Source organism: Cyprinus carpio, chromosome B5 (genome assembly GCF_018340385.1).
Source record: "Cyprinus carpio isolate SPL01 chromosome B5, ASM1834038v1, whole genome shotgun sequence".
NCBI lineage: Eukaryota > Metazoa > Chordata > Actinopteri > Cypriniformes > Cyprinidae > Cyprinus > Cyprinus carpio.
Window position 1 is genome coordinate 18654302 of NC_056601.1, and position 27577 is coordinate 18681878.

General features: G+C 37.4%; 1 protein-coding gene across 2 annotated transcripts; it reads left to right on the forward strand.

The window, feature by feature from the left end:
* The first annotated feature begins 13688 nt into the window (after positions 1-13688).
* On the forward strand, positions 13689-24033 carry ptar1 (protein prenyltransferase alpha subunit repeat containing 1). Of its 2 annotated transcripts, none has more exons than XM_042724691.1 (7): positions 13689-13844; positions 14637-14806; positions 14930-14996; positions 15613-15717; positions 16791-17025; positions 18713-19002; positions 20887-24033. In XM_042724691.1, the coding sequence occupies exons 1-7, from the start codon at positions 13759-13761 to the stop codon at positions 21230-21232; spliced, it is 1299 nt and encodes a 432-aa protein (XP_042580625.1). In that variant the 5' UTR covers positions 13689-13758; the 3' UTR covers positions 21233-24033. The 2 variants fall into 2 exon arrangements, with proteins under 2 accessions (XP_042580625.1, XP_042580626.1); XM_042724692.1 differs by lacking the exon at positions 13689-13844 and adding an exon at positions 13895-14564.
* Positions 24034-27577: the final 3544 nt, after the last annotated feature.

Sequence of the window (27577 nt, forward strand, 5' to 3'; positions counted from 1 at the left end):
AGATTGCCGCTGTGTAAGCGTCTGCAGAAATGACACACTTCTTGCTCATCGCTGACAGAGGACTTAATCACAGCTTTGATGGCGTTAAATCACTCTAATAGTCCGTTTAGTGTAGAGATAATTGATTAAATAATGTTAAACAACAGAGTGACTTCTGAATTGCATGTTTAATAACTGAATGCAATTGCAGGTTTACTTAGTAAATGTTAGTGATTTTAATTTAATGGAATAATATTTTAGTTAAGTTGTGTGTGTTTAAACAATGTTTAATTTACAGCATAGCCTATATATTTCAATTGTTAAAGTGAAGTTTTAGCATATATCATAGGTCAACATAATATACTCGTATAGGCCTATATATATATATATATATATATATATATATATATATATATATATATATATATATATATATATATATATATATATATAATATATATAGCCTATATATATCTTTTATTTAGAAAAAGATAACACAAGTGTACACAACATGCAGTTTTTAAATTAAGGTTTTTATTATTAAGGGAAAACAAAATCCAAAACTACATGGCCCTGTGTGAAAAAGTGTTTGCCCCCTAAACCTAAATTGGTTGGGCCACCCTTAGCAGCAACAACTGCAATCAAGCATTTGCGATAACTTGCAATCAGTCTGTTACAGTGCTATGGAGGAATTTTGGTCCACTTATCTATGCAGAATTGTTGTAATTCAGCCATATTGGAGGGTTTGAGCATGAACCACCTTTTTAAGGTCATGCCACAGCATCTCAATAGGATTCAGGTCAGGACTTTGACTAGGCAACTCCAAAATCTTAATTTTGTTTTTTCTTCAGCCATTCAGAGGTGGACTTGCTGGTGTGTTTTGGATCATTGTCCTGCTGCAGAACCCAAAGTTCGCATCAGCTTGAGGTCACGAACAGATGGCCAGACATTCTCCTTCAGCATTTTTTGGTAAACAGCAGAATTCATGGCTCCATTTATCACAGCAAGCCTTCCAGGTCCTGAAGCAGCAAAACAGCCCCAGACCATCACACTACCACCACCGTATTTTACTGTATGTTACTTTTATGCCAGACGTAATGGGACACACACCTTCCAAAAACTTCAACTTTTGTCTCGTCAATCCACAGAGTATTTTCCCAAAAGTCTTGGGGATCATCAAGATGTTTTCTGGCAAAACTGAGACGAGCCTTTATGTTCTTTTTGCTCAGCAGCAGTTTTCATCTTATAACTCTGCCATGCAGACCATTTTTGCCCAGTCTCTTTCTTATGGTGGAGTCATGAACACTGACCTTAACTGAGGCAAGTGAGGCCTGCAGTTCTTTGGATGTTGTTGTGGGGTCTTTTGTGACCTCTTGGATGAGTCGTCGCTGTGCTCTTGGGGTAATTTTGGTCGTCCGGTCACTCCTGGGAAGGTTCTCCACTGTTCCAGGTTTTTGCCATTTGTGAATAATGGCTCTCACTGTGGTTCGCTGGAGTCCCAAAGCTTTAGAAATGGCTTTATAACCTTTTCCAGACTGATACTTACTTTCTTTTTCATTTGTTTCTGAATTTCTTTGGATCTCGGCATGATGTCTAGCTTTTGAGGATCTTTTGGTCTACTTCACTTTGTCAGACAGGTCCTATTTAAGAGATTTCTTGATTGTGAACAGGTGAGGCAGTAATCAGGCCTGTGTGTGGCTAGAGAAACTGAACTCAGGTGTGATAAACCACAGTTTTAACAGGGAGGCAAACACTTCTTCACACAGGGCCATGTAGTTTTGGATTTTGTTTTCATTTAATAATAAAAACCTTCATTTAAAAACTGCATGTTGTGTTTACTTGTGTTATTTTTGACTAATATTTAAATTTGTTTGATGATCTGAAACATTAAAGTGTGACCAACATGCAAAAAAATAAGAAATCAGGACTTTTCCAACACTTTTTCACACCACTGTATATATACTTTTTTATACAAACTGTTGTATAATGTACTCGCATACTGTCTATGAATAAGTCTGCTTAAAATTTACATCATAACTTACATTACATTAATTGTCATTAAAAAACCCATACTGGTCAACAAAGGACAAAAATTATTTGTTCTTATAGCTTGAATATTTAGTTTTAAATATAACAGCACAGACAATATAACCATAAAAAAATTATAAATAAACATCTTAAACCAGCCTAAGTTGGTTTGTTGTTGCTGTTCTTAGCTGGCCTCTCTTTTTTAAATACATAACACAAAGTTTGTCATGAAAACTTCAACCCTTTCAGGACAGTTCCTAATTTCATTTCTGGAGTGAGAATGTCATTTTCCTCCTCATTTTCCTTTAAGTAAATTAGTATGAGAACATGGAACAAAAATAGACATTCATATTTTATTTTAAAGTAAACTGTACAAAACCACTTGCCAGGTCAGGTAGTACCGGCACATGGTCCATGAAGTGGTCTAGTGGAGTTAAAAGCAACAAAGTCATTTTGTTTAAAAAAAAAAAAAAAAAACAGTACACTGTATACAGAGGGAATGGGAATTGATGTTAGGAAAACTCTTTTCTTAAATCTTCCTAATAAAAGTGGAACAGTTACCAGAGGCCCAGCTGCAGGCCTTCAGCAATCCTGTTGTTCATGATGCTCTTGCTCTACAGTAATATCCTTGCAGGCACAAGATCCACAGAGCAACAAATCCACTGTGTATGCACAAGGATTGTAATAATTCCCCATAAAGGTCATAACTCACCTAGTGAAGGTCTGCCCTGAATGTTTCCAACACCAAGCTTAAATATTGTTGAAAATAATTTAATAAAATATATGCAGCTTTGTGTGACTGACAGGACTGGATTTGATTTATTCTGCTATGCAGGATGATCAATGCATCTGTAAACACATATGTCACTGCTTTTTAGAAATATTTATTTATTGTGTTTTTTTTCATTTGCAGAGTAGGATGTATTTAATCCTTTAGTTCACATTGCATCACTGTTCTTATTAACTAAAACTAATAATAAAACTAGGCCTATTAAAATAGTTTCTGTTGAAAAAACTTGAAATAAGTAGTATCCAAATAATACTAAAATAACACTACATTTTATACAGTATTTAGAGAATGTGGTAAGACCCTGATAGAACATGCATGTGATGTTCCATATTTAGAATTGGTATTTATGAATTAATAGTTGTTCAAACACTATAACTCAGTAATCATTGCAGTTGTAATAGATCACTGTAGTACACTGTACGCACACCACACAGAGCCAATGGAAAACTATTATAAACTACTATCAGATTAAGGATAATATTTCATTCTCTCTTTTTTCCTGTCTCTCTCTCTCTCTCTCTCTACATGGTTGTTGCCACGCAGAGAGTGAGTTTGGACTGTGTTCTATAAATTTCCCCTTATTCAGGAAGCCCTCTTTCAGGCAGTCCTGCATGAAGATCCTGGGTTTTTCACTAACCATGTGTTTAGCTTGGAGGACTGCACTTTTCTACACACAGCCTGGAGAACAGGAATGCCGGGATTGGTGGAGGATGAATTCCCCACTATCCATAAAAAACAGAAGATCCTGGTTCCAGCAAATAACACTAAACAGAATATGAAGTGTTATTTAAATGCATCAAATAAATAAGCCGAACGTAGGAGCAAGCAAACATTTGCCTCACATTGCGTTAAAAGTCATAAATTAATTCTTAAATTGTATATGTTACATTAAGCGCATCACTGTTAGATCACCATGAGATTCTGATACATTAATAGCCTAGCAGATCTATAAGTAAGCCATCTGATTATAAAACAGATGCTTGCCTTCATGTTTACTCCACATGCAGATCTTCACAGCAATAAAGAAAGGAATGTGGTCATGATAGTCAGTCCAATAGTGCACTTCTGGACATTGCAATTAACTTCCATTCCACACATACTACAAACAAACATCCATCAAGCCAGGTTTCTTTTTCAGTTTTCCTGATTTCAGATAGTGATATCTGCTTAGATGTTGTATATGGGTTCCATATTAGACATAAAAAATACATAAAATCTCAATAAGGGTGCATTTAGGTCAAAAGACGTAGCATACACCCATGTCTGCATGTTGCCTTACATAACCGCCTAATGGTCACCCTGTGGCTTCCTGTTTGATCGGCATGGAAAAGTTTTTCGCAGTTGGTAGCAGAGGCACAATTTCTGGAGACTTGATGCCTAGTCATTCCTCATTGCCAGAGTATTAAACTGAGCTGAATTACTGGCTATCTGATGCAGCTATTGAGCTCACAAACCATGGCAACTTCCTTGTTCCAAAACCACTATAACACCATTAGACACATTCTTCCAATGCTGTCAAATTACACAAAGTTGTGAGAGGGATGCTGACAGATGCATATGTGCCTGCTTTCAATAGCTTGATTGTTGCTTGTTAATATCCTCTGGTCAGACAAGGTGATGAGGACCCAACACAAAGTTATTCACCAAATACATAAACATGTGGACATCAAATATTGATTTATATAGAAATTATCTAATCTTGGTAACTGATATGTAATCTGGATTACATAATTTTATTCCAAAAAATGCAATACTTGTAACGACCTTTTTAAATGCTCATAATCAGATTATTCTTTTTCACTGATTACATGATTGCATATTATAATAATGTCATTAATGATATATCATGGAGATCAAAATTAGAGAACAACCTACAATTTCTGAATTTTCAAGGTCACTGCTTAGTCCTATTTGAAGTTATCCTAACAGGAGTAGAAGGGCAGTTTTTAAGTATATTTCATTAATTATTTGTATTCTGAAGCACAGTATAAAAACTTGAGATAGGCCTATGTGAAAAAGAACTCTGATCAAAATCAGAGAAAGCTTTATATAAACAATAAAGCAGTTCCTTGAAGCTAAGAACACTGAAATAATGAAATGGCCAGCCCAGAGATTTAAACCCAACTGAAATTCTCTGGAAAATCCTTGTCAACAAAGTTATGGCTAAGAAAATCACTATATATTTAATTATTTTATATTATATTGCTTCATTTTCTTTCTTCAGTTTAAGGTCTTTTCTATATGATATAACAAAAATGTTCTGATAACACCTGAGGTGCTTCCAAACATTTTGTTAGATTTTGCTGTATTTGGCTGAGCAGTAGTTTGGGTGGCTCGCCAATGTACTAGATTTCTCTAATACATAAAATAAGTAAGCTTGACCAAAGTTCTTGTGGGGAGAAGAATTTATTGAAGGTAGCAGTGTAGCAGTTCCTCAGCAGTGTTGTTAGCATGTTATCCTTCAAACAATCTTAACCCAAGGTACTGTCTGTGAGACCAGACCTTTATACCTGGTAACAAATGTGCTACAAACAATACAATAACACCCCATGGAGAGCCAATGATAGTGTAACCTTATGATGTCTTGATAGGATCTCTCCCATGGAGAGCCCATCCATTCATCTGATGTTGACCTAAGAGGCTAATTATATGGGCCATTTGGTTCACACTTTTGTAAACAAGGACAGTTGGCTACAGTTGATTGCAAATACATTTGACTAAAGTTGATTAAAAACCAATAATCTTTCAATCCCCCCTTTGATCATATTTGATCACACAAATAAAAAGAACATACAAAACAGTTATCATTTTAGTAGTCATGTACACATGCTGTATACAGGTTCCTGCTTGCAATACTTTTCAGTAATCTTGAATACAGAATGCTGCATTCAGGCTCCATTACATAAGATAACAGAATAAGAGTTCATGGTGAGGTTTGCATTATCTTGAATGCCTAAGTTCTTTTTTATTTTAATGTTGCGATCTTGTGGAAGTGGCGGATGTTGTTGTGTTCTGTGGATGTTCAGGCATGTTCATCTAGGTGGCCAGTGCAGTTTGGTCCAAGTGTTCGATGTCTTTGCTCATCCTCTGAAACGCTGGGACACCTACAATCACACACAAGAGAAAAGGGAAACAAATCTTTCCAAAGAAATAGTTTGAAACAAAATATGCCTAATTACCAATAAAACTGTCCCTATTTAATGTTGGCAGGACACTACAGTGTTTATCAGTGGTAAAATGTTCATGTCTTCGTCCTCAGGCGACAAGCTAGAGCCTAAAAACCCTAGTCCCGCCATATCTGGACTCTGAAAAACACTACTGCCATCTATCCCTCATCTCTAGGCAAATTCACATCAATCCACTCATTGTTTCCCAGTGCCTTAACTGCTGCATCAGATACTAAAAGATCCTCAGTTGGTCTTTCCCATCTGTATTCTTGTGACACATCAGTTTTTTGAATCTTTACCCATTTGTTGGGCACTATACCATGGCCCCCCTTTGGAGGTGCCAAAACTTGATTCTTGGCATTGTGTACTGCCACGCTGAGTCTTTCATCAGTTTGGACAAGGCTGTCAGATGTTAGATTTTCATTGGACATGGGGTGGCCTGTGACATGTTCAAAAAGGCATAGTCCATTTTCCTTGTGGTTTTCCTTAATGCATTGGTTGTCATCATGTAGTTTTTTTCCATCTTCCATTAACAATGATGATTGTTTCCTGGACAATTCAATTTGAATCTGTTTACTGTGAAGAACTGTTTGTGATTCTTGCTGAAGTTGTCTTAATGCCGCTGCATGTTCACCTCTCTCCTTTACGGCTTGTTTAGCAGCACTGCCTACTAAGACATCATCTTTGGCTTCAGTTGTTGAGGTTTCTGTGTATGCTTTTCCTTTCTTGTTTGCATACACATAGAGTCCATCAGCTTTTGGATGAGATGTCATTAGCTGGTGCTGCAGAGAGAGGTTCTTCAGTTTCCCTGCGGCTCCACAGCATTTAGCAGAGTCTGTTTTTGTTTGGCTGTCAACAGCTGAAACCTCTTCAACAGGTTGTCCTCATCACTTTGATGTCTCAAACTCAGCTTACAATCACGAATCCAGTGTCCTTCCTCGTTGCAATGTCTACATCTTCCCTGAGTTTTCTCTCTTGAGTGTCTCTGATATTCACTTTTTTCATACCCCATCATCCTGTTGTTGTATGACAAGGTTTTGGATTGTAAAACTCTGAGATCGACTTCCTGTGTTCTTTCAATCTTTGCTGACCATTCAACAATCTGCATAAATGTTGTTCCAATGCTGTCCCAGTCATCATACCTGATTTTAAGAGTTTTAGAAACCTCAGGTTTCAGTCCATTCACAAATGTGGTTTTAAGAGGCATGCTAGTGTCTTCACAGAGTTCTTCAATGTTGTTGTTCAAACCAGCATGTTCCATCCAAGTTTGTCTGAAGCGTTCTTCAAACTCTGCAACACTTTCTCCTGTCTTCTGCACACAAGAGGTAATTTTGGCCCAATTAACCTCTGCAGGTTTCAGTTCAAATAAGAAGGTTTGAACCGCTTCCCATCCAGATTCAGTGTTTTCTTGAGATTCACCAATCCTTCTTTCAACACTTTCTGTAAGTCGTTGTTGGTCATTGTCTCTTAAGTTCACATTAACAATCATCACACTGTCCAGTGGATGTAAATTGTAGATTTTCTGCAAGCGTTGAAGAAATTGCCAAACTTTCCGTGGTTGCTTGTACACATCTGGCAATTCTTTTGACCATTTGTCAACTTGCTCTGGAGTAGCTGGCTGGTATGTTCTGTAGGGAACATATTTCTTTACCACCTTTTTTACTGTGCGAGTTCGTCGTTCACCATCTTCCTCATACTCCTCTTCATTTTCAGTTTCAACTTCAGTCCGTCTGTTCTTAATAATTACAGGAGCAAGTCTAACCTTCAGTTTGTCCTTTGTAATTTCAGTATGTGTGTTAATATCTGCATCACTGTTATCAGAGCTGCTTGAAGATTTTGATTCCAGTCGTTTGGAGAGCAAAGTTAGCAACTTGTCATTCTCATGTAACAGTCTTTCTTTGTCCTTCTTTACAGTCTGTAATTGTTCAGCCAGTGCTCGAACCTTTGCTTTCTCTGCTTTGTTCTCATGTTGTAATTTGTCAGTTACACATCTCTATAGATGCTGTCGAATTTGTTTGAGCAAAATTACAGACAAGCCATCTCTGTTGGTGTTTGTCCTTAAGCGCTGCATTTTTCCATAAGCCCTTTTAATGTCCAGCAAAGCCCATAGTCCACTCTCTGAGTACTTGATGCTGTACTTCTGGCAGATGTCATCATGGCACATCCTCAGTCCCAGCCTTTTGTCCAGATATGATTCAGATTATCCAACATCTGATCAATGGTAACATTTGGAGGTTCTGTCCCATGTCTTTCTGTTGTTGGCCTCAATGCATGACTATTGCCATTGTTTTGTGCAGAGTCAGCCATGGCAAATACAGGAAAAGTGCCCTCAGAGGTGTGAAAACAGAACAAAAGGTGTAAGAACTGTTAAAGGCACTTGTTCAGATTTAAATTCACAGCAGTCTGTTAGACTGACCATTTTCAGTTACACAGACATAACATTAGTTTAAATGCTCAGCTTAGTTTTCAATTACATTTAAAACAAAACATTTACATTCAGGCTAATTTTTTCTTGTTTAATGTCTGAATTGAGTTCTAGCTCAGAAGGCTGAATTACTTTTTCAGATTTGTCCCTTAGACAATTTACATTATATCTTTCAGTATGTTTAACGGAAGGCAAACAAACTTATAGTTTCATGGCTTTATGCCATCATCTTCTAACTCAGTTAGAACATTTATTTCAAAAGTACAGTAGTGGCTACTGAATTAGCACCCAGTCAAGAATTTCGAATTCTTGCAACAACATCAGTCCCAATTCTTTCCAAGGCTCCTACAGTCAATGGACGAATGGACTAAATTGTTTTTTTACACAATTCTTACAGACAAAAAGAGAACGGACCAAGCCTCTGCTTCTACAATCTCTTTATGAACGGACTAAATTGCTTCCTAAACAATTCCTACAGACATAAAGAGAAAAGACCAAGCTTATGCTTCTACAATCTCTTGATTACTGGACTAAATTGTTTCTTTCCAAATTCTTGCAGCAACATCAGTCCCAATTCTATCTATGGCTCCTACAGTCTCTGGACAAATGGACTAAATTGTTATTTACACAATTCCTACAGACAAAAAGAGAAAGGACTAAGCCTCTGCTTCTACAATCTCTTGATGAATGGACTAAATTGTTTCTTAAACAATTCCTACAGACTCCAGAGAACAGGACTAAGCCTATAATTACACATCTATGGCTCCTACAGTCTCATGAGAACGGACTAAACCTCTTTCTTAAATGATTCTTACAGACTCAAGAGAACAGGACCAAGCTATAAACACCTTTTTCTATAGCTCCTACAGTCTCAGGAGAATTAACTAAATCATGTAAAAGGTTCCTACAGACTCAAGAGAAATGCCTAAGCCAAACATTTCTTAAACAGTGCTACACTGGTTATTATGGTTACACTACATACATCAAATGATCTGCTTACTTAAGAAAAAGTGTTCTTTAAGTTCTTTTAGAGAGCTGATAGTTTTCACTCACCAAATTAGAATCTTTGAGACAGGATCAAGTTGATTCAAATAACTTATGTCCACAGACGCAGTCTATTGATCTTCAACACAAAAACTGTAGAATCTCCAAAACTCTGTTCACTTCTTGTTGCAGTTGGTGAGTTCTCTTCTTGTCAGTCTCTCCTGGCTGGCTCGCCAAATTGTTAGATTTTGCTGTATTTGGCTGAGCAGTAGTTTGGGTGGCTCGCCAATGTACTAGATTTCTCTAATACATAAAATAAGTAAGCTTGACCAAAGTTCTTGTGGGGAGAAGAATTTTATTGAAGGTAGCAGTGTAGCAGTTCCTCAGCAGTGTTGTTAGCATGTTATCCTTCAAACAATCTTAACCCAAGGTACTGTCTGTGAGACCAGACCTTTATACCTGGTAACAAATGTGCTACAAACAATACAATAACACCCCATGGAGAGCCAATGATAGTGTAACCTTATGATGTCTTGATAGGATCTCTCCCATGGAGAGCCCATCCATTCATCTGATGTTGACCTAAGAGGCTAATTATATGGGCCATTTGGTTCACACTTTTGTAAACAAGGACAGTTGGCTACAGTTGATTGCAAATACATTTGACTAAAGTTGATTAAAAACCAATAATCTTTCAATTTGGATCATTGGCCTCTATTTAATGTAAGTTTTTACTTGAACAAACTCGTACTCGTACTTCAGAGAGTAAAAAGCCATTTCAGTGGGAGATGGAGACAGTGAGCAGCATTGGAAATAAACACAGATTTTCCTCATTTTCTGCGCTTACCTCATTTCACCTTTAAAAAAAACTGAACTAAAGACTGTCTGAAGTGTAGTAAATGAACTTGAACCATTTCACAACACACCATGTTATCACTGACCTTATGTGTTCAGTCTAATTAAATAATTTAAATTATATTGCATTAAGCAGGTGAAAAATGTTATTTGTCTAGTAATGTATAAATCACAGCTCACACAAACCAAGCAATTCCTATTGAAATGATTGGATTTCTCAAAATGTAGAGCATCGGGTAAGTCTTAAAGTCTATAGTGACAACATAATGTCCTTTGTAACATATAATTGTCACTTACAAAAACTTAATAATTTAGGTGTATATAAGAACAGTGAAACAATCTTCTCCAGTGATTAAAAAAGGTAAATGTGTAAAGTTATGCATCTCCAAAGGTTACAGCATGCCTCCAAAAGGCAGACACGCTTGCTTTATGTGGGTCACTCGGGATACTGTGGTTGTCTCCACTGTAATATTGTGTCTTTCTCTGGTAGTGGAAAATGATGTCATGCTTCTCTGTGAGTTGTATCACAACAAATCAGCCATAGCAACAACAGGTCTGTGCCTTTTTTTTTAGAAGCCTTAAACCACAGGAAATGTGAAGTAAAATCCATGCATATGTCTGGCAAGAGAACAAGATCCACCTTGAATGAAAATCATGTAAAGAGAAAGTAAAGACTATGACCAGCAGCACGAGGCATGCCTGGTGGTTTTTGAGATCATGCTGAAGCATTAATTTATTAAACGGGTGTTTAATTAAACATCTTAAATAAAATAGTAAAAGCTCTCAAAAAGGAAACTGCATGTTATGTGCAAAAGAAGTTTTTAGGTCACTACTCAACATCAATCCCCTTAAATTTTTAAAGTTTTCTTTCTGTCAGGTCAGTCAGTTGAGTATGTTGTCTTATGAAATGAGGCTTCCTGTCGATTGTGGTTTTGATTGGCATCTAATATGACCAGTAACCCCATAAACATTTGCATTTAGTTAAACAGATTATGCTGACAGCTCTGCCAATTCAAGGTTACTTGTTTTTCTGTGCATGGCCTACAAATGAACACAGAAAATCTTTATTTCTGGTTAAAAATGAGAAGAAGCTTTGGAAGAAACTGTTTTGGAGTGTATACTGTCCCTTGGGGCTTAAAGGTAAGCTCCACATTTAGGGCACTATCCTATTAAGGGAATGAAAGAGTGAGTACACATAAGGTAGTAGTTGTGAGGAAACACAGCCTTGAGATAAATAAAGACACATAACATCAATGCTCCTTTAATCAGTGTGACTTTCAGTTGCATCATCTGTGAAGACAACAAACCAGGGAAAGATCTGGTCACAGAGTGCAAAAAAAAGGGTGACCTCCATGCATGACCTGAGAAATGCGTTATATTCTTCTATTTTTATTGTTTCACTTTGTGCCAACTTGTGAAATGATGTAAGAGAAATAATGCACTTTACTGCTATTGGTATAATATACTGGAGAAAATAATCCAACACAATTCCAAAAGAGATGATCAAAATCAGTAAAGTCTATTAAGGTTAGGATAAAAGCAAGTCTTTCCAGATGAACGTGTCATTCTATTGCGATTGTAACTTGAAATGCTAGATCTCTCAAAATCCCGAATGAAATATTAGTCTTAATTAATACCATTTATTATACTGAAGTCATAAAGTTTTAGATTACTTTTCAGTTTATCATGCAACAACTCCTGCAAATACTAACAGTGTCAGACAAGCTGCATCTTCTGGATCACCTAGTGTGTAATGAGAGGAAAAAATAATGCTTTTTTAAAAAGAATTTAAAAAATCCTTCTGTGAGAATTTAAAGATTTGTGACTGCTATGATGATAAACACTTCATCCTGTTTCTCCAACATCAGGAAAACTTCACTTTTCCACAGTGTCATTTAGTGAGAATGATAAGCCTACACAAAAAACAAAACTCAGTAAATAAAACTACATAATATAGACTAATTAGCTTAGCATTAGAGGTTGTTTTTCTGTTTAGAAAACGTGAATTGATAGCGTAACTTTTTGTAGAGGCTTTTTATCATGTCATATCAAGTATGGGTATGTGCTCATCTGCTGACCACAAACTGTCATGATGCAGTCAAGAGTAATTCAATTCTGTTCCAGATTACCATCTCAACACACCAGACCCAGACCAAAAACCACATGCCTCCCTCTACTGGTAACCACTGTAACGTCAACCTGGTCCCAACAGAAACAACAAGCATATGCACCCCACAATGACAGAAGTGATTAAAAATGTATTTACAGTACAGGTGAAATATATATGATGATGGGAAAATGAGTTAGTAATGTTTGTAAATTATTTGTGCTGATTTTTAATCCCACTTCATCTAACTGTTAACAGTAAAATGTTGTTGTGTATTGGGGAAGTGTGAACTAGTCTTAACAGTTTGTATGAAAACTAATGGACAATCTTTAAAGCATCATACAATGTAATGATTAGTTAACATTATTGAAGAAAGAAATCATAAGTGTTTTCTATATTACTACAAATAAAAGAGGGTATAACCTGCAATGCCATGTTTCCTCATGACTTTGTGTTTTTAAGAAGCCATAATCAATTACATTTAACATATATGCAAAGTAAACAAAATTATTATTATTATTATTATTATTAAAGAAGTTTCATAACATACATTGTGTAAATAGCCTACACTTTATTTTCAGCGTTTATGAACAGCGCACCCATCTAACAAAATATAACTATCCTACTGAATGTTATAAAACAGTTTTTATAATGTTCCCATTAAGTTAAGAAAACATTGTTTCTGAATGTTCTCTGAACGTTCAAAACGTCCAGTTTTTTAAATGTTTTAAATTACTTTTTTTTTTCTTGGTTATGCAACGGTTAAAGGAACATTCCATTTTGACATTTTGCAAAACTTATGGGAAATCCGAAATTACTTTTGAATGTTTGTTAAACATTCTGAAACAAGTAGTTACATTCAATCCTGTTAATTAAACTCAAAGTTTCGAGTAAAATCGTTCCATGAACAATGTGTATACAGTATTTGTTTAGTAAAAACATTTGTTCGTAACTTTGCCAGAGCGTTAGCCACAGTTTGAGAACGTTTCATGTTAAACCAGCTAAAAGAGCTTATTTGGGACATGCCTCGCCCCTAAAATGAAATTTTAAATATGATTGGGTGGAAAAGAGAAATATCCCACCTCCAGTTTAAATGGAGGTTCTGATTGTTTACCTATTTATTTATTATTTTTTTAGTATGCCTCTGTCTTCTTATTGATTCCAAATGTATCTGCGCCGACATTCATGGCGTCCTTGTTGTAACAAGATTTACGTAAAAACGGCTATCTACTTGGGTAATTGTGGCCACAACTACGTGAGTTTTTTTTTTATTATTATGTATTATGATAAAGCATGATAATCTCTTAATTTTACAGACCAACAACAATGTACGCTTTACTGTTACTAAGACAACTTCTCTCGAACCCTGAAATGTCCCGGATGAGGTTGAGTCACCCGCGTTGACGTCACTCGAGCTCTGAAAATGGCTGAGTCGGAAGAGGAGGTGGATGTCTTGGTCCAGAGAGTTGTGAAAGATATCAACAACGCCTTTAAAAGAAACCCGAGCATGTACGTATGTGAACTCGCATTGTTGTTTATCACGCGGTAGTCTAGTTTAATACTTAAAGCGGTCTGGACCCTCGCGCTCAGCCGCGGGGAGAACATCGTGCAGCAGCCTGTGTAACTTGCGCAGACAGACAGCGGCCGGCTAACCGGCTACTAACCAGCGGCCAGCAGCAGAGAGAGCTCACCAAGCCTCGCTTTTAGACCAAGTCCTATTAAAATGTGTCTGGGGTGCCTATTTAACAAGCACCGTGCAAACGCCGAAAGTTTCTCTGAGTGAAACGCGAAGTGTGCACGCTTGTCATGTTGTAGCTAGTAACGTACACTGTGAATGTTTGGATTTGTTAGTCGCTGGTCGGTAACTGGCGGGCGTAGCGAGCTTTAATACATTATATTTATAGTCATAATGCTCAGTAATTGTCCGTGTCCGTTTGTTTTTACTGGTAAATCGGGTGAGACGATCAGTGGTTGCAACATCGCTGCTCTTGTGTATCCAAACACATCTCTTCAGTCCACATATGAAGCATCTCGTCTGTTTTTAAAGTTGCCTGTGTGTTGGGTCTGTTTGTCCCATATTTATAGGGTCAGTGCCCTGTCCCAATGGTTTCATCTCACTCTTCTCCTATGACACTCTTGTACCTCTGCCAAAGAGGTGCCTCTGTAATGAGTCAGTGTCAGCTGAGATGTTTGGTGCTTTATGCATTGCTGTTTGTCTTCAGCTCATTGGTATTTAGCAGAGTTTCTTAAAATAGCCATGTGATTTGTTCTTCTTTTTTATCTTTTACAATGTGTTCACAGTGATGAAATTGGCCTCATTCCGTGCCCCGAAGCCCGGTACAACAGAAGCCCCATAGTCTTGGTGGAGAATAAGCTGGGAGTGGAGAGCTGGTGTGTCAAGTTTCTGCTGCCCTATGTGCATAATAAACTCCTGCTGTACAGGCAGAGAAAGCAGTGGCTCGATCGGGAAGGTAGGATGAAGGTTTATTGGGTTAGCTCGTTGCTGTGACCTTAGTCTTTATTAAAAAATGGCTTGTTCATACAAAAGACCAGCATTGCTGAAAAAACTGACTTCTCTCTCTTCTTCTCTTCAGCACTGGTAGATATAACCTGCACATTGCTTCTCCTAAACCCAGATTTTACCACTGCGTGGAATGTCAGGTACATTTACAACATGTTTGTATTACCTGAAAAAAAAAAAAAAAAAAAAAAAACATTCTACCAAACTAACCCCTTCACACACTTTCTGAATGATTATATGCACATCTGTGGTATTTTTAGAAATTCTCTTTTTCTTCTCTTTGATGTCTGTCTAGATTTCGCCCGTATTATTGTTCTGAATGTGCTGTTGCTATTTTAAAAAATGTCTTAATTTGGGAAAGGAGACATCAAGAGACTGCTGCTACATTTAACTCTAAATGTGACTTGATTTTCAAAATTCACATACTGTAGGAAGCACAGAACTGACCGATTTCTCCAATATTTAGTTCCATAGTTCCATCCGAGGAAACACTAAAGAGATGATCATTCCATGCTTGGTTTTTAAAAAAATGAACTGTATTCTGTACTGTTTGCTTTCCTTTTTGATTTAGGTGTTTTTTATTTAAATTAGGCTTTTTTTTTCAACTAGGATTTTACACAAAAAATTAGCTGAATGTCTTTGTGATAATGTTGCACAGAAGAAACATATTGTCCAGGAGGTGGTGCTGTATTGTTTATTTTGAATGGTTGTAACTTGTATCCTTGTGAATTCATCTGGGTGTTTATTGTTTTATAGGAAAGAGCTCATGCAGTGTGGTGTGTTAAACCCAGAGAAGGACCTTTACCTGGGCAAACTTGCACTATCTAAGCATCCTAAAAGCCCAGAGACATGGATACACAGGTAAGGTTTCCAAATCTTTGATTTGGCCTGCAGTGTCATATTACAAGAGTGGTGGGAAAAAAAGAAATGCAAAACTTCATTATAATTTATAATATAATTTGCATTAAAATGTAGAGAATATAATTGAATTTTTATATTAAATATTTGATTTTTTTTTTTTAGTTTCTATAATCAAATAGGATTTTTGGCCCTTTGTAGTGTTGGACACCTCTGTCTTAAACGAAGCAAAATGCCTTTTATGATTTTATAGCATAAATGTAAACACCAGTAAAGGCATATGCTTTAGTGCACTAAATGTTCATTGTGTGAAGATATTCTGCTCTTAGTGTATACAGTTAAATGAGGTCTTTTAAAATATTAAAGATGGCATATTAAAGAAGTGCTGTGTCCTGCACCCTTCAAGTGTCCTATTTTCCAGTGTACATTTAGTTCACCATTAGATTAGATGAGTCTGAATTTTCAAATAGTGATATAAAAAACTAATAATAAATTAGGCATTAAGAAATTAATAATGGAATAGTTTAATGCGCTGTACTGTAAAATGTATGTGCTCTGCTTTCATGTAGCTGAATTAGTATTAAAGAGACCTTGCTCTCAAACTGGCTGAAACCGTGAAAGCAGAAACCATGAAATTTGCAATTGCAGACCTCTTGCAACATGTCAACAATGGCACGTACTAAATAGAATTCAGTATGAATTTCCTCACTACTGCAAGGACAAGGGCAAACCACTTTAAACAGAACACAAAATAAATATCCAAAGCTTGTGCACCTTTATGTACCTGCAGGGAGTGTGCAGGACACATTGCAGCTGTCAGATATTTAGCAAATAATTCAAGTTTTTACTATTCACTATGTCAGTTTGGATGATGTTATTGTCAGCAGATAATACTGAGCCATTAGATCTCCCAGGATGCTTAGGAGCCACAGGGCGCTGAGATAATCGGGCGATTCAGAGCTGTTATGAAGGAAAATTAATTGTATTCATTGTTTTTGTCTTGCCATTTTATGATTTGCAGATTTTACTCTTTCATAAATAAAACCGTAACCTTAATTGGTTTGTTGTGAACACAGGCGCTGGGTGTTACAGTGGCTGCAGAAGGAGTGCTCTCCTTCTGGACAAGAACCGAAGGATCAGGCTGAACCCAGAGGAGACGCTGTGAGGAGGAGACAGTGCGAGCGGCTGCAAAGAGCCTTGCAGGAGGAGATGAGGGTCTGTGCAGACGCAGCCGGCCGTTACCCCAGCAACTACAATGCATGGTCCCATCGCATCTGGGTATTGCAAAACATGGCTAAAGGCAATCTGAAGGTAGGCAGTCTCAGTCCACTGCAGCCTTCTGCACTGTATCTGTGTGATTTATCATAATGACTGAAAACGGGTGTCTGTTAGATGTTGCTTTGTTTGCGTACATCTCCAAGATTAGATTTGTCTTAGATTACTTTAAGGAATGATGGATCACACTGGCATATCATCAGTGTTGTTACAAGGAAAGCAACATGAGATGGTTATTTGTGAGGTTGATAAATCTACCTGAGCCTTTCATGATCTTAATACCTTTCTTCTCCACTTGAATTATCTTAGGAAGAGACCTGATTAGAGATGCCAGAGTTTTCTGTCTTTTTAACATATTTTTTTATTTTTTAGAGAGAGCTGAGTGTTGTTAGTCAGGAAAGCTTATTGCCTTTTAGGGTCTCACTGAGTGCCAGACCTTTGATGTGCTTATCCTTTCTTAATTGGATGCAAAATTAGGCAAATGTTACAGGGCTCAATCCAAGCTAAAAGCCCTCATATAAAAAGGATGAGCCTTTAGATTTAATGATCCAGGACTAAACATACTTGAAACAGTCAGAGCTTTTCATAGGCTATTTCAGGAGTAATTGGGGTATGCTGCTGTCGTCTTACATCTCTGCATGTCTTGTTTAGTATTGTTTTACTTGGTCTGAGGCCCCGTCCACATGGAGATTCGTTTCGCTGTATCCGACGTTTTGGGAGAGTGAAACCGATATCTTTTGAAACCAGGTCCCAGAGTGGATAAATTTAAAAACGCCGCCCTTGCGTTTTCGTGTGGACATCGCATCCATATATTTTCTGAAACGATGACATCTCGCCCCTAGTCAGACACCGCTATGTCACGTTACAGCAACAAAAACATGAACAATCACAGAACAATTGTCTTTTTATTAACTAAAATTAACACAGATTAATAAATGTATTGTTCCATGTTCGTTTGTATACCACGCGTGAGGTTTATGCGCATATAGTCCAAGTCTTCTCCGTTTTTAGTGTATCTCTGTGGCAGAATTACAGCGCCACATATTTGTCTGGCATGTATACTACATCCTTTTGTGTCGGTTTCGTGGTTTCATGTGGACGCAGATATTTCGAGACGAGAAAAAAAAAGATTGGATAGGGAAAGTTCTGGCTTCGTGTGGACATAGCCTGAGTTTCCATCCTAGATCTTTGTAGTACAATGTTTACTGAATTTACAACCTGAATGAAGTTTTATTTTAAAATACTCTTGGATATTTAATTATGTACTTCAGCAGATACTTCAGCAAATCTCAAAATGAATATCTATTATTAATGTACATTATAATGTACATTGATATTTAAAATTATTGATTTTAGTGATTAATTTTTCAGTTATTTAAGCAAAATTGTATATATTTAATATCAGCCATTCATCAGTTATTGGTTAAAACATGTGGAAAAAAAGAATTTTAATATTGGTTCATCTCATTTTTGCAGCGCTATAGAAAATGTATGTGTATGTATATGTGTGTGTATATAATATCTCATTTATTTAGACAATAAAAATATCTTTGCATATTTGAGGAATGCATAATAATATGCATATATTTGCATAATATTTGCATATTTCTTTTAATGCATTTGAATAAATTGCTTTATGCTGACATTCGTAGAAATTCTGCTGCAACAGCCTGAATCATGATGGTGTTAAATGAATATAATACTCTGTGACTTTCTACTCCAGGTTCTGCACGATGAGCTGTCCTCCACCCGACTGTGGGTGTCCATGCACGTGTCAGATCACAGCGGCTTCCACTACCGTCAACACCTGCTCAAGGCCCTGGCCAGAGAGCTGAACCAGGCTGGAGAGACGGAGCTCCACCCCACCCAGCAGCCTAATGGAGAGAGCACAGCGGGCGCGTCTGATGACAATCACCATAATGACGTCATCCCTCAGCTCTTCGATGAGGAGATGGAGCTCTGCACTGATCTCATAGAGTCATATCCGGGCCACGAGACTCTGTGGTGCCACAGGTGAGAGTGATCAGGCAGAGTGTTCGAAGCCAGTTACAGATCTTCAGGTCTTGCTGTGCCGATGGTAGTCATGCAATCAGTCAACATCAGACTGTGCTTCCACAGGTCTAAGTGTGAATACAGCGACTTTGTTTGCCAGAAGTCTGTCCTTGGCCCTCAGCTGGTCTGGCCTGATGTGTTTATTTCTTAGTGTTATAAAATGATGGATGGTCTTATACTGCAGAGTTGTAGCTCACTGAGGGAGAGGCAAGCAGTTTGCTGGATCTTTTTCTAGTTCTTTCAGTTTTTTCCCTTCCCAGCCTCATCCCTCATGGCTGAGGCAGGGAGCAGCTGCTCGGTGAATGGTGTTTATGTATCTTTAGCTTGTGTTTCCCCCCTAAAGTGTGTCATGGCAACAGATCTATTTCATTTACAAGTCTGCTGTTAGTTTGAAGATATGAGATGTTGTTTGTGCAACATTTCATGGCTCTTAATGATAAATATAATAAAAATGCATTACTAAGCTCTAGCTTACTTTTAGTCACGGATGTTTCATACATAAGCCTTTTTATGTTTATTGAAAGGGTGTTTTTTTTTTGTTAGTTTTTTTACTTGATTTTGCTTTAGGACTGGTAAGTGGATGGCAGGTTATGACCCAGCATGGCACTAAAACTGTTTTTCATACAAAAGTAACACCAAAATTAAATTGTCATCTACTTGACAAATATTGACGAGCTTTGTGGCATATTTTATAGTTATAGTTTTATAGTTTTGGATATTATATATACTTTCAGATGATGAAATTGAATGAATGAAGAGAATTCTGAAATTAAATGTTGAGGAATTCAGACTGTCCAAAAACTACACCAAAGGTTCAAGTTCTCTGCAAGGAAAAGTAGTGGATGCTAGAGTAGTTGAACTTGCCATTTTGTCAAATCGCAATTCAACTGCAATTCTGTGGTTTTATCATATAAACCTCTTTTAGGATACATTTATGGTGCATTTGGAAGCTTTTTAAAATGTGGGTTAATTGTAATTGCATGGTTAAGAGCAAGTAGCACCTTTTTACTATGGTAAATCCTGTTCCGTGGAAGAACGTCAAGCAGTTTTGGAACTACATGAGGGTGAGTAAATGATGAGACCATCTATGAGACAGCCAAGTGCATAATCAATGAGATGTTAGTAATTAATTAGCAAGTAATTCTGTATGTCATATAGTTTGTGAGATATATTTTCTTTTATTTTGGATAGTAGTGTTTGTGGTTTTCGAAGATGAGGGCATGTCTTTTAATAGTTATTAAGCCTATTAAGCTAATTTTGCTATTCGGATGTTGAGCATTTTTGTATTTTCCCCGTGAATATCATATCAGACCTGAATCCAGACTTAAATAATAATGTAAAGTGCATTCTAGTGTTGTCAAAAGTACCAACTTTGGTACCAGTTAGTACAGAAATGTAAAAAATATGATGATACCAGCATTTCTCGCAAGCATTTTGAGCGGATTCTTAAACACCTTTGACTGGCCATTGTGATCTCATGCTCAACAGAAATGTCTGTGATTGGTTACAATGATCATCGCCTCACTCTCTTCACCGAGCGCTTACACAGATCTACGTGGGACCGTTTGAAAGTCGCATCTATCACTGGATCTGTCAGAGGATATATCTGCTCATAGACGGATCCTTTGATAGATGCTGCTTTCAAACGCTCCGGTATGTATGTTAAGAATCCGCTCAGCAGCACTCAAAATGTTTGTGAAAAATTCTGGTATCATCATATTTTTTAAATTTCAGTACTGACTGGTAGATACTGAAGTCAGTACTTTTGACAACACTAGTGCATTATATTTTATAGTCAATTGTATGTCAACATTGAACAAATTCAAATCCAGGCTTCTCCAACAGGCGACATGTCTTTTACCTGTGGCACCAGTGGCGGAGGGAGCACCTCCAGGGGGCAGGGTCACAATCTCCACCTCTTACCCATACTGACGTCCTCCTCAGCGAGGAGCCCTGTGATGAAGCCAGTGCTTCCCAGGCCATGGACATTGACTGTGTTCTGGATAGGAGCAAACATGGAAGCTACACGCAGGACATCAAGCGACTAAAGCGGGGACCCCTGCTTCCCCACCCCGGACTTCCCTCTGAGCACACGTTTGTCTCTAAAATCCTCACAGGCTGCCGGAGCCCCGAGCAAAGCCGCTTTGCCATTGCCTACAGGAAGTGGCTGGACTCAGTTATAGGTCAGTAGTGTGAAAAACACTCCACCCAACATGATGTGGGAGAGCTGTGATAGGTCAACTTATTTCTGGCTCCAACCGCCCACACTGCTTCTCTGAAAACGGCTGGACTTCTTGGCCGGCTTGTCAGAGATGCTCTGCCGGAGCAAATTCCTGCTCATGATGAAAACCCATGACCCGTTTCCGCAGTCTAAACCTGGTCTGTTTCAGCTGCTTTAGTTCAGGTACTGGATATCTCAGGTCTGTTTTCAGTGTACAATCATTTTCTCTATCAGAAGCTACAAGTTTGTATTTTTTTCATATAGTTTGGTTGGTTTTTATGTTGTTTAAAGTCTTCCACCACAAATCAATAACAGTATGCTCTCCTCATGCTGTCTGCAGTTTTATGATTCCTGTCGGGAATCTTAAAACACACACTGCGGTGCACACTTGAAGGGAACACTTAGAGCCCAAAGTGATTCTGACCCAGTTTCCCTCTTTGTTTAATTGAGGGCAGACTGGCTCTGAATTCCACCTACTGCTCCTCTTTGAACTTTTGTACTGAAGCATGAACGTTTTTTCAATTAATACCTAGAAGTTTTGCTACAATCAGTAATGTGAGCACAATCATTGAATTTAAAGTTTCCTGGAGCTATTTGATATGAAATTAGGGCTGAAGACAGACATTTTGATGAGTTTTAATAATCTTAAATAAACCAATAACTGCACATGTAATTGACCGTTTCTAGGTGCTCTCCTCATTCAGGTGAGTATTTGATTTATATGACATATCTGTTGCAGGGTCAGCATTTCTTCAGTTTATGCAGATGATTTTTGGGCATTCGAGAGTAAATGTTCCTAAAGCACATCATCATCACTCATTAGGATAACAAAGGCCACGTTGTCACATGGACTAGCCTCAGCATTTAAGCACAAGTTTTGGGTTATGGTTCATCCAGGTGGTCTAACAGATGCATGGGTTTTCATGATGAAAGGGAATTGCAGAAGTAGGAATAGGCTTTTCTCAGCTTGGCCCAAGCGCGGCTGCAGAAATAACATGCTGCCACGTTCAAGCCCATCTGGTGCAGAATGGTGCTTATTCTCTGCACCGGGGGAGTGTGGACCCCTGAGGGGGCCTGGGTTTACAAATGCTGCTTTTTGTTTAACACTATTTTGAACTTAAAGTATATTTATGCAAATATGAAAAGTGAATTGTTGTTAGCTTCACTTATGTGATTTATTAAAGCTAATAAGCTATTAGACAGTTATGGTTGACTCACTGTTACTCAGTACTTATTCAACTTGTAATAAACTTTGAAGTTTCACAGGCTCAATCGTGCATTGACAACTTAATTCATTCACAGCTTAGAGTAGGTTGTGAAAATCTGATTGGATTTTATTAGATCTTGCTTTTAAATCAAGGACTAAGCCCATTCTACATAAGCAAAAACTATTCTAGCTAGGTGAAGTCATTTTAACATTCTAGCAAAGCTTATATGAATCATGTCTTTCAGCATATCTATAAGACTTGCACAGTTCGATCTTAAGTTTCACTTCATAAAAGTCTACTACTGTTCTTTTCATTATTTTTTTTGCACAGTTGCACAAGAACTAGATTTATGAAAGTAGCTGAGTTATGTAACTTCTAGACTGACTCTCAGACTTTATAAAGGGCCATGTCAGAGTGGTTTTCTCTGTTCCTGCATGTCTTGGACCCTGACGTTTTTTTCTCTTTGAGCTGCAGCAGCAAAATTACCAGATGTCTGTCACAGAATTCTGAAAGGTTCCCCTCAAGAATAAAGCCAGCTTTTCCTCCACACCATTCCTCTGTATAACGCAATGTTTAGTAACTGCACTGACAGTGTTTGATCATTTTTCACTCTTTATAAGTACAGGTGTGTGCACAGGTGCTTGTTTTAGATGATAATGCTATAAGGTTTTACCCCCACCTCCACACCTGCTGTTAAATAAACAACTGCTAATAGAGTCCTGTATGGAAAAATAGTCTAAAACTGGAATAGATCTGCAACAAATGCCTTTATATTTTGTCACTCTGATTTGGTCAATCTGATCTGAATAGTTATCTATTTTGCGTGTACATTATGTGTGTACTGTTGTATTGGGATCAAGATCACATTGTGATTTGTATTTGATTACATTTTATTATAATTTTTTTTATTTCATGACCCATACATGTAGAGACTGAAAACATTGCATTTTGGCTACTTAAACAATTAGCTCTTTGTAATAATGCTATAGGTGGTAAATGTATTGCCTACTAACTTCAACCCTTAATGGACAGTCTTATCAGTTTTATTGTTGAAAACTTACAAATTACAATATTTTTGTCTTTATATCTGTTCAGCGCTTCCTATTCACACTATTAATTTGCTAAGCAGTTCACAAAAAGTCCTACATTACCATAGAGGTTTTAAATGTGTACATTAATGTGAATTACACTGAGGAAGCACATAGTATTTCCAGTTATGTCATGTCATTTTCCATTGTTGTAATGTCATTTGCTGTGTGAATACCAAAAATTAAAGAGCAGTTACACTGTAAAGCGTAAACACAGATTTTAAATTACTAGTACATCTATGCAGAAGCATGACTGAGTTCATTTAGCTTTAGAAAGAACAAATGTAGCCTAAGATTTTGTATTTTCTTTATGTATTGTCTGATAAGGTACTGTAGGTTTTTACAGCCACAATGACAAACATTTATAGCATCTCATCCGTTATGTATTTTATATTTATTTGTATTAAAAACTGTATTGACCGTAGTTGTTTTGTCTGTTCCCTACCATATTAAATAAAGCTACTCTGAAAAGGTCCATCTCACATTTATATTTACTATTATTTTGCATTCATGACCATTTTATTAAGTAATTTTTTTTTAATCATGTCATATGTGTTTATTCAATTACACAGGATTATGGAAACAATTTACAAGAACATCAGTCATGGGTCTAAAGAGTATTATTTAGTTTTTTATGTTTTGGAAAGAAGACGTGCTCACCAAGGCTGCATTTATTTGTTTTAAAAAATACAGTAAAAACTGTAATTTGTTAGAGATTAGGTCTACAATATTTTCTGTTTTAATTTATTTTAAAGTGTGGTTTATTCCTATCAAAGCAAAGCCAGTCTTCAGTGTCACGTGATTCTTCAATCATTCTAATGCTGATTTGATGCTTAGGAAATTTTTCAGCTATCAATGCTGAAAACCTAATTAGGACTGCTCAGTGTTTTTGTGGGAAACATTTTTCAGAATTATATATATATATATATATATATATATATATATATAAAAAAAAGATGTATGTTCTTTGTAAAAGTCTTAACAGTTACTTCAGAATAAATTAAGGCATTGCTTAACAAAATAATTGGATTCATGCAGAGGAAAAAAAAACAACCTTTTGACCCCGAACTTTTGAACGGTAGTAGACAATATAATTTAACTGACGGGAATAAGAAGTTGAGAAAAAGTATCTTTAGTAGGCTAAATGTTGTTTGCTTCCTCTATTTGTTCTGTATAGCTTGCTTTAGAGTCATTTTGCAAACAGTTTCATTTCATGGCATCGAAAGGGCTTACCGATTCGGTTCTTTAAGTTATTTCTAACTATTAACTCGAAGCATTTCGTGTATACGTACAGCACAGTTTTGCCGAGAGCTGCAGCTCGTTCATTGAGAAATTAGGCAGCCTTCTGTGGTGTTTGATTAGCAGGTCTCGATGGGAGGAGTCGTGCTCACCCACAGACTGAGTGAAAGCCAGGCAGGCGATGAAGATGGTGGATGCAGACACACATCGGGTGGACCGTTAGCTCTCTGGAAACCACAAAAAAAAAACATGAGAGATATAACACAGATATCTTTACACGCTATATAAAATAAAAACATCCTCTCACACAAAAGCTTTTGTTAAGTAAAAAAACACTACTATAATAAAAAAAAAATCGTTGTATTTCAATGAGATTCATTCAATGTTGCGCTTCGATCGTAGTGACTGACTGTCGTCGCTTTCCCTGCGGATGAAGGGCTGAACAGTGACTGTTTACACTAGAAAGGACAATTGTTGCACTGCATTACTTCTCCCGGTTACCAGATACAACACAAAAGAAATATAAGGGCCTAAACCGTTAGGTTTAGTAACTTGGTTATCCAATGAAATCAATGCAATTTGCGATGCAAACAATATTATCATCATTAGCAGACAGAAAAATGCCTTCAACTAATTCAGTGTGCGTTGATTGAGAGTGATGTTAATTCTAATGACTAGAGCAACAGTGACTATATCCGCTTCTCCAAAAAGATTTGTATTTTCCTGCAGGTTGTGGTTACTCCAGTAGGTGGCAACAAATGAGTGTGATATTAGTGAATGACTAAATTCTCCACTCAATCCATTCGTTTCAAAACATCTACTGCCTCCGGAAGCAACAAGGCACATCCAAATCCAATCATTATGAAACATTCTTTATAATTAGATACCTTCATCTGGGCTGCGTTTCCCAAAAGCAATATGGTTGCAAGTTTAGTTGTTCCCAATAGAGTTCAGTGGAACTTGGATCCAAAGCTATGGGTAACTGTGCTTATGGGAAATGCACACCCGATTGATTTTTGAAGAAAGCAGATTTATCCGTCACTTCCTACGATATCCCACAATCCTGTCTGTTTGATTTTGTGACACCCCTTTCTCTCCTTGAACAACATTCCAGCTAACCAATTTTGGTTCCCAGAACGTTCTGGGATTGTTACCCTACAGAACAGTGGTGTGTGGTAGTGTTCTGAAATGAGGAGGCAAAGTCCTTTTTTTCCCTCTTTCTTTTCTTTTCTTTTCTTTTCTTTTCTTTTCTTTTCTTTTCTTTTCTTTTCTTTTCTTTTCTTTAAATCAAATGTAAATTCATTTTCTTGGTTAAATAAACATTTTTTTTGATCATCAGTCATCAAAGCTCAGTAAATATTGGTCACAGACACTTAGTGTGCTTAAAATTTTACTTAAATTTTAACCAAGCTGATTACTCACTAAAAACTCTCACAGATCATGTTTTCATGCCATTTTAATTCTTTTTTTGACATAAAGTGGTTATATCTAAATGTGTGAGATGGTTACTAACTTTTTCAGACAATACATGAAGAAAATAAAAAATTTTAGGCTGCATTTTGTTCTTTCTAAAGCTAAATGAACTCAAGTCATGCTTCTGCATAGATGTACTAGTAATAAGTAAAAACCTTGGATAGTGTCCGTGAAGTCATCCGTAGGTTTCTGAAGAGCAATTCTGAAGCCCAAAGTTGGGGGGATGGAGCTGGTTGCTGAAACCACGTCCACGTAACTCGACAGTGGTGGCAGCAGTGGCAATCCACCTGTCACTCAAGAGGCCACGCTCTTAATTATGAGCCCCCTTATAGTTGTCATGAAGGGTATAATTAGCCATATCAAAGTCCCTTTAAGACCAGTCATGTTACTTGGCGGACATCTTTGAAATGCATCTAAGGCATCCAAGCAGTAGCCCCACACTGCAGAACACAAGATCCAGGGGGTGTGGTTGGATCCCCATCTAGGGGGTGGAGACTGGTAGGTTAAGGGGTGGTGATGGGTAGGTTTAGGGATCAAGGTGGAGATGAGTAGGCTTAGGTATATGTAAGGTGGGAGGAGTTGGATCTGGATCCAACCAGGCCCCCTGGATCTTGTGTTCTGCAGTGAGGACCATCTCCATCCAAGTGTAACTCCTGTCTCTTTGAATGGGGAAACATGAAATTCTCCAAAACTGTTCACTAAACTTACGATTAAATTTCATATTTGAAATCACCAGAGTAATCTGACAACAACAGTATCATAAATGTTGTTTCTTTTGCTCAAATAGCGTTATAAAAAAGCCAGTTTTTGGGCTAGATCAGCCAGTGCGCATATGCAGTCTTAAGCGCATGTCTCAGACCCCTGACTGTTTCTATAGCAACCGGGACTTCTAAGGGCAGCTACAATAACGCGCTGACTTTAACGATAATAACATTTGTCTCTCACACACAAAAAGGGGGTGCTCCCCCCGATATAGAGCCCACAATAATCATCGCATCATTCCCCACCAAAAAAAACTATACAAGTGACAGGTCTTGGGTGTTCTATAGTGTTTGGCTATATAGACCAAAACCATTTTTTGTACCAGGCTGTAAAAGTAACCTATTTGTTTCTGCTGTAAAGTTGGCCATTTTTATTTCATTCATGGGTGTCTATAAGATTGACTCCCTTTTGGAGTCAGTCTCTAGTGGCCAGTCGGTGAATTGCAGTTTAGGTCACTTCTGTGTTGGTTTCAAGAGAGAGACTGGAAGGTGGAGGCATTGCCTTCTCTCAGGTGACTTAACTCCCAATTACCTCCCACCAATCTC

Coding starts and splice junctions, on each gene's coding strand:
- ptar1 (XM_042724691.1), top strand. CDS start 13,759: ATGGCTGAGTCGGAAGAGGAGGTGGATGTCTTGGTCCAGAGAGTTGTG. Junction 13,845..14,636: donor TTTAAAAGAAACCCGAGCAT/GTACGTATGTGA, acceptor ATGTGTTCACAG/TGATGAAATTGGCCTCATTC. Junction 17,026..18,712: donor TGGCTAAAGGCAATCTGAAG/GTAGGCAGTCTC, acceptor TTTCTACTCCAG/GTTCTGCACGATGAGCTGTC.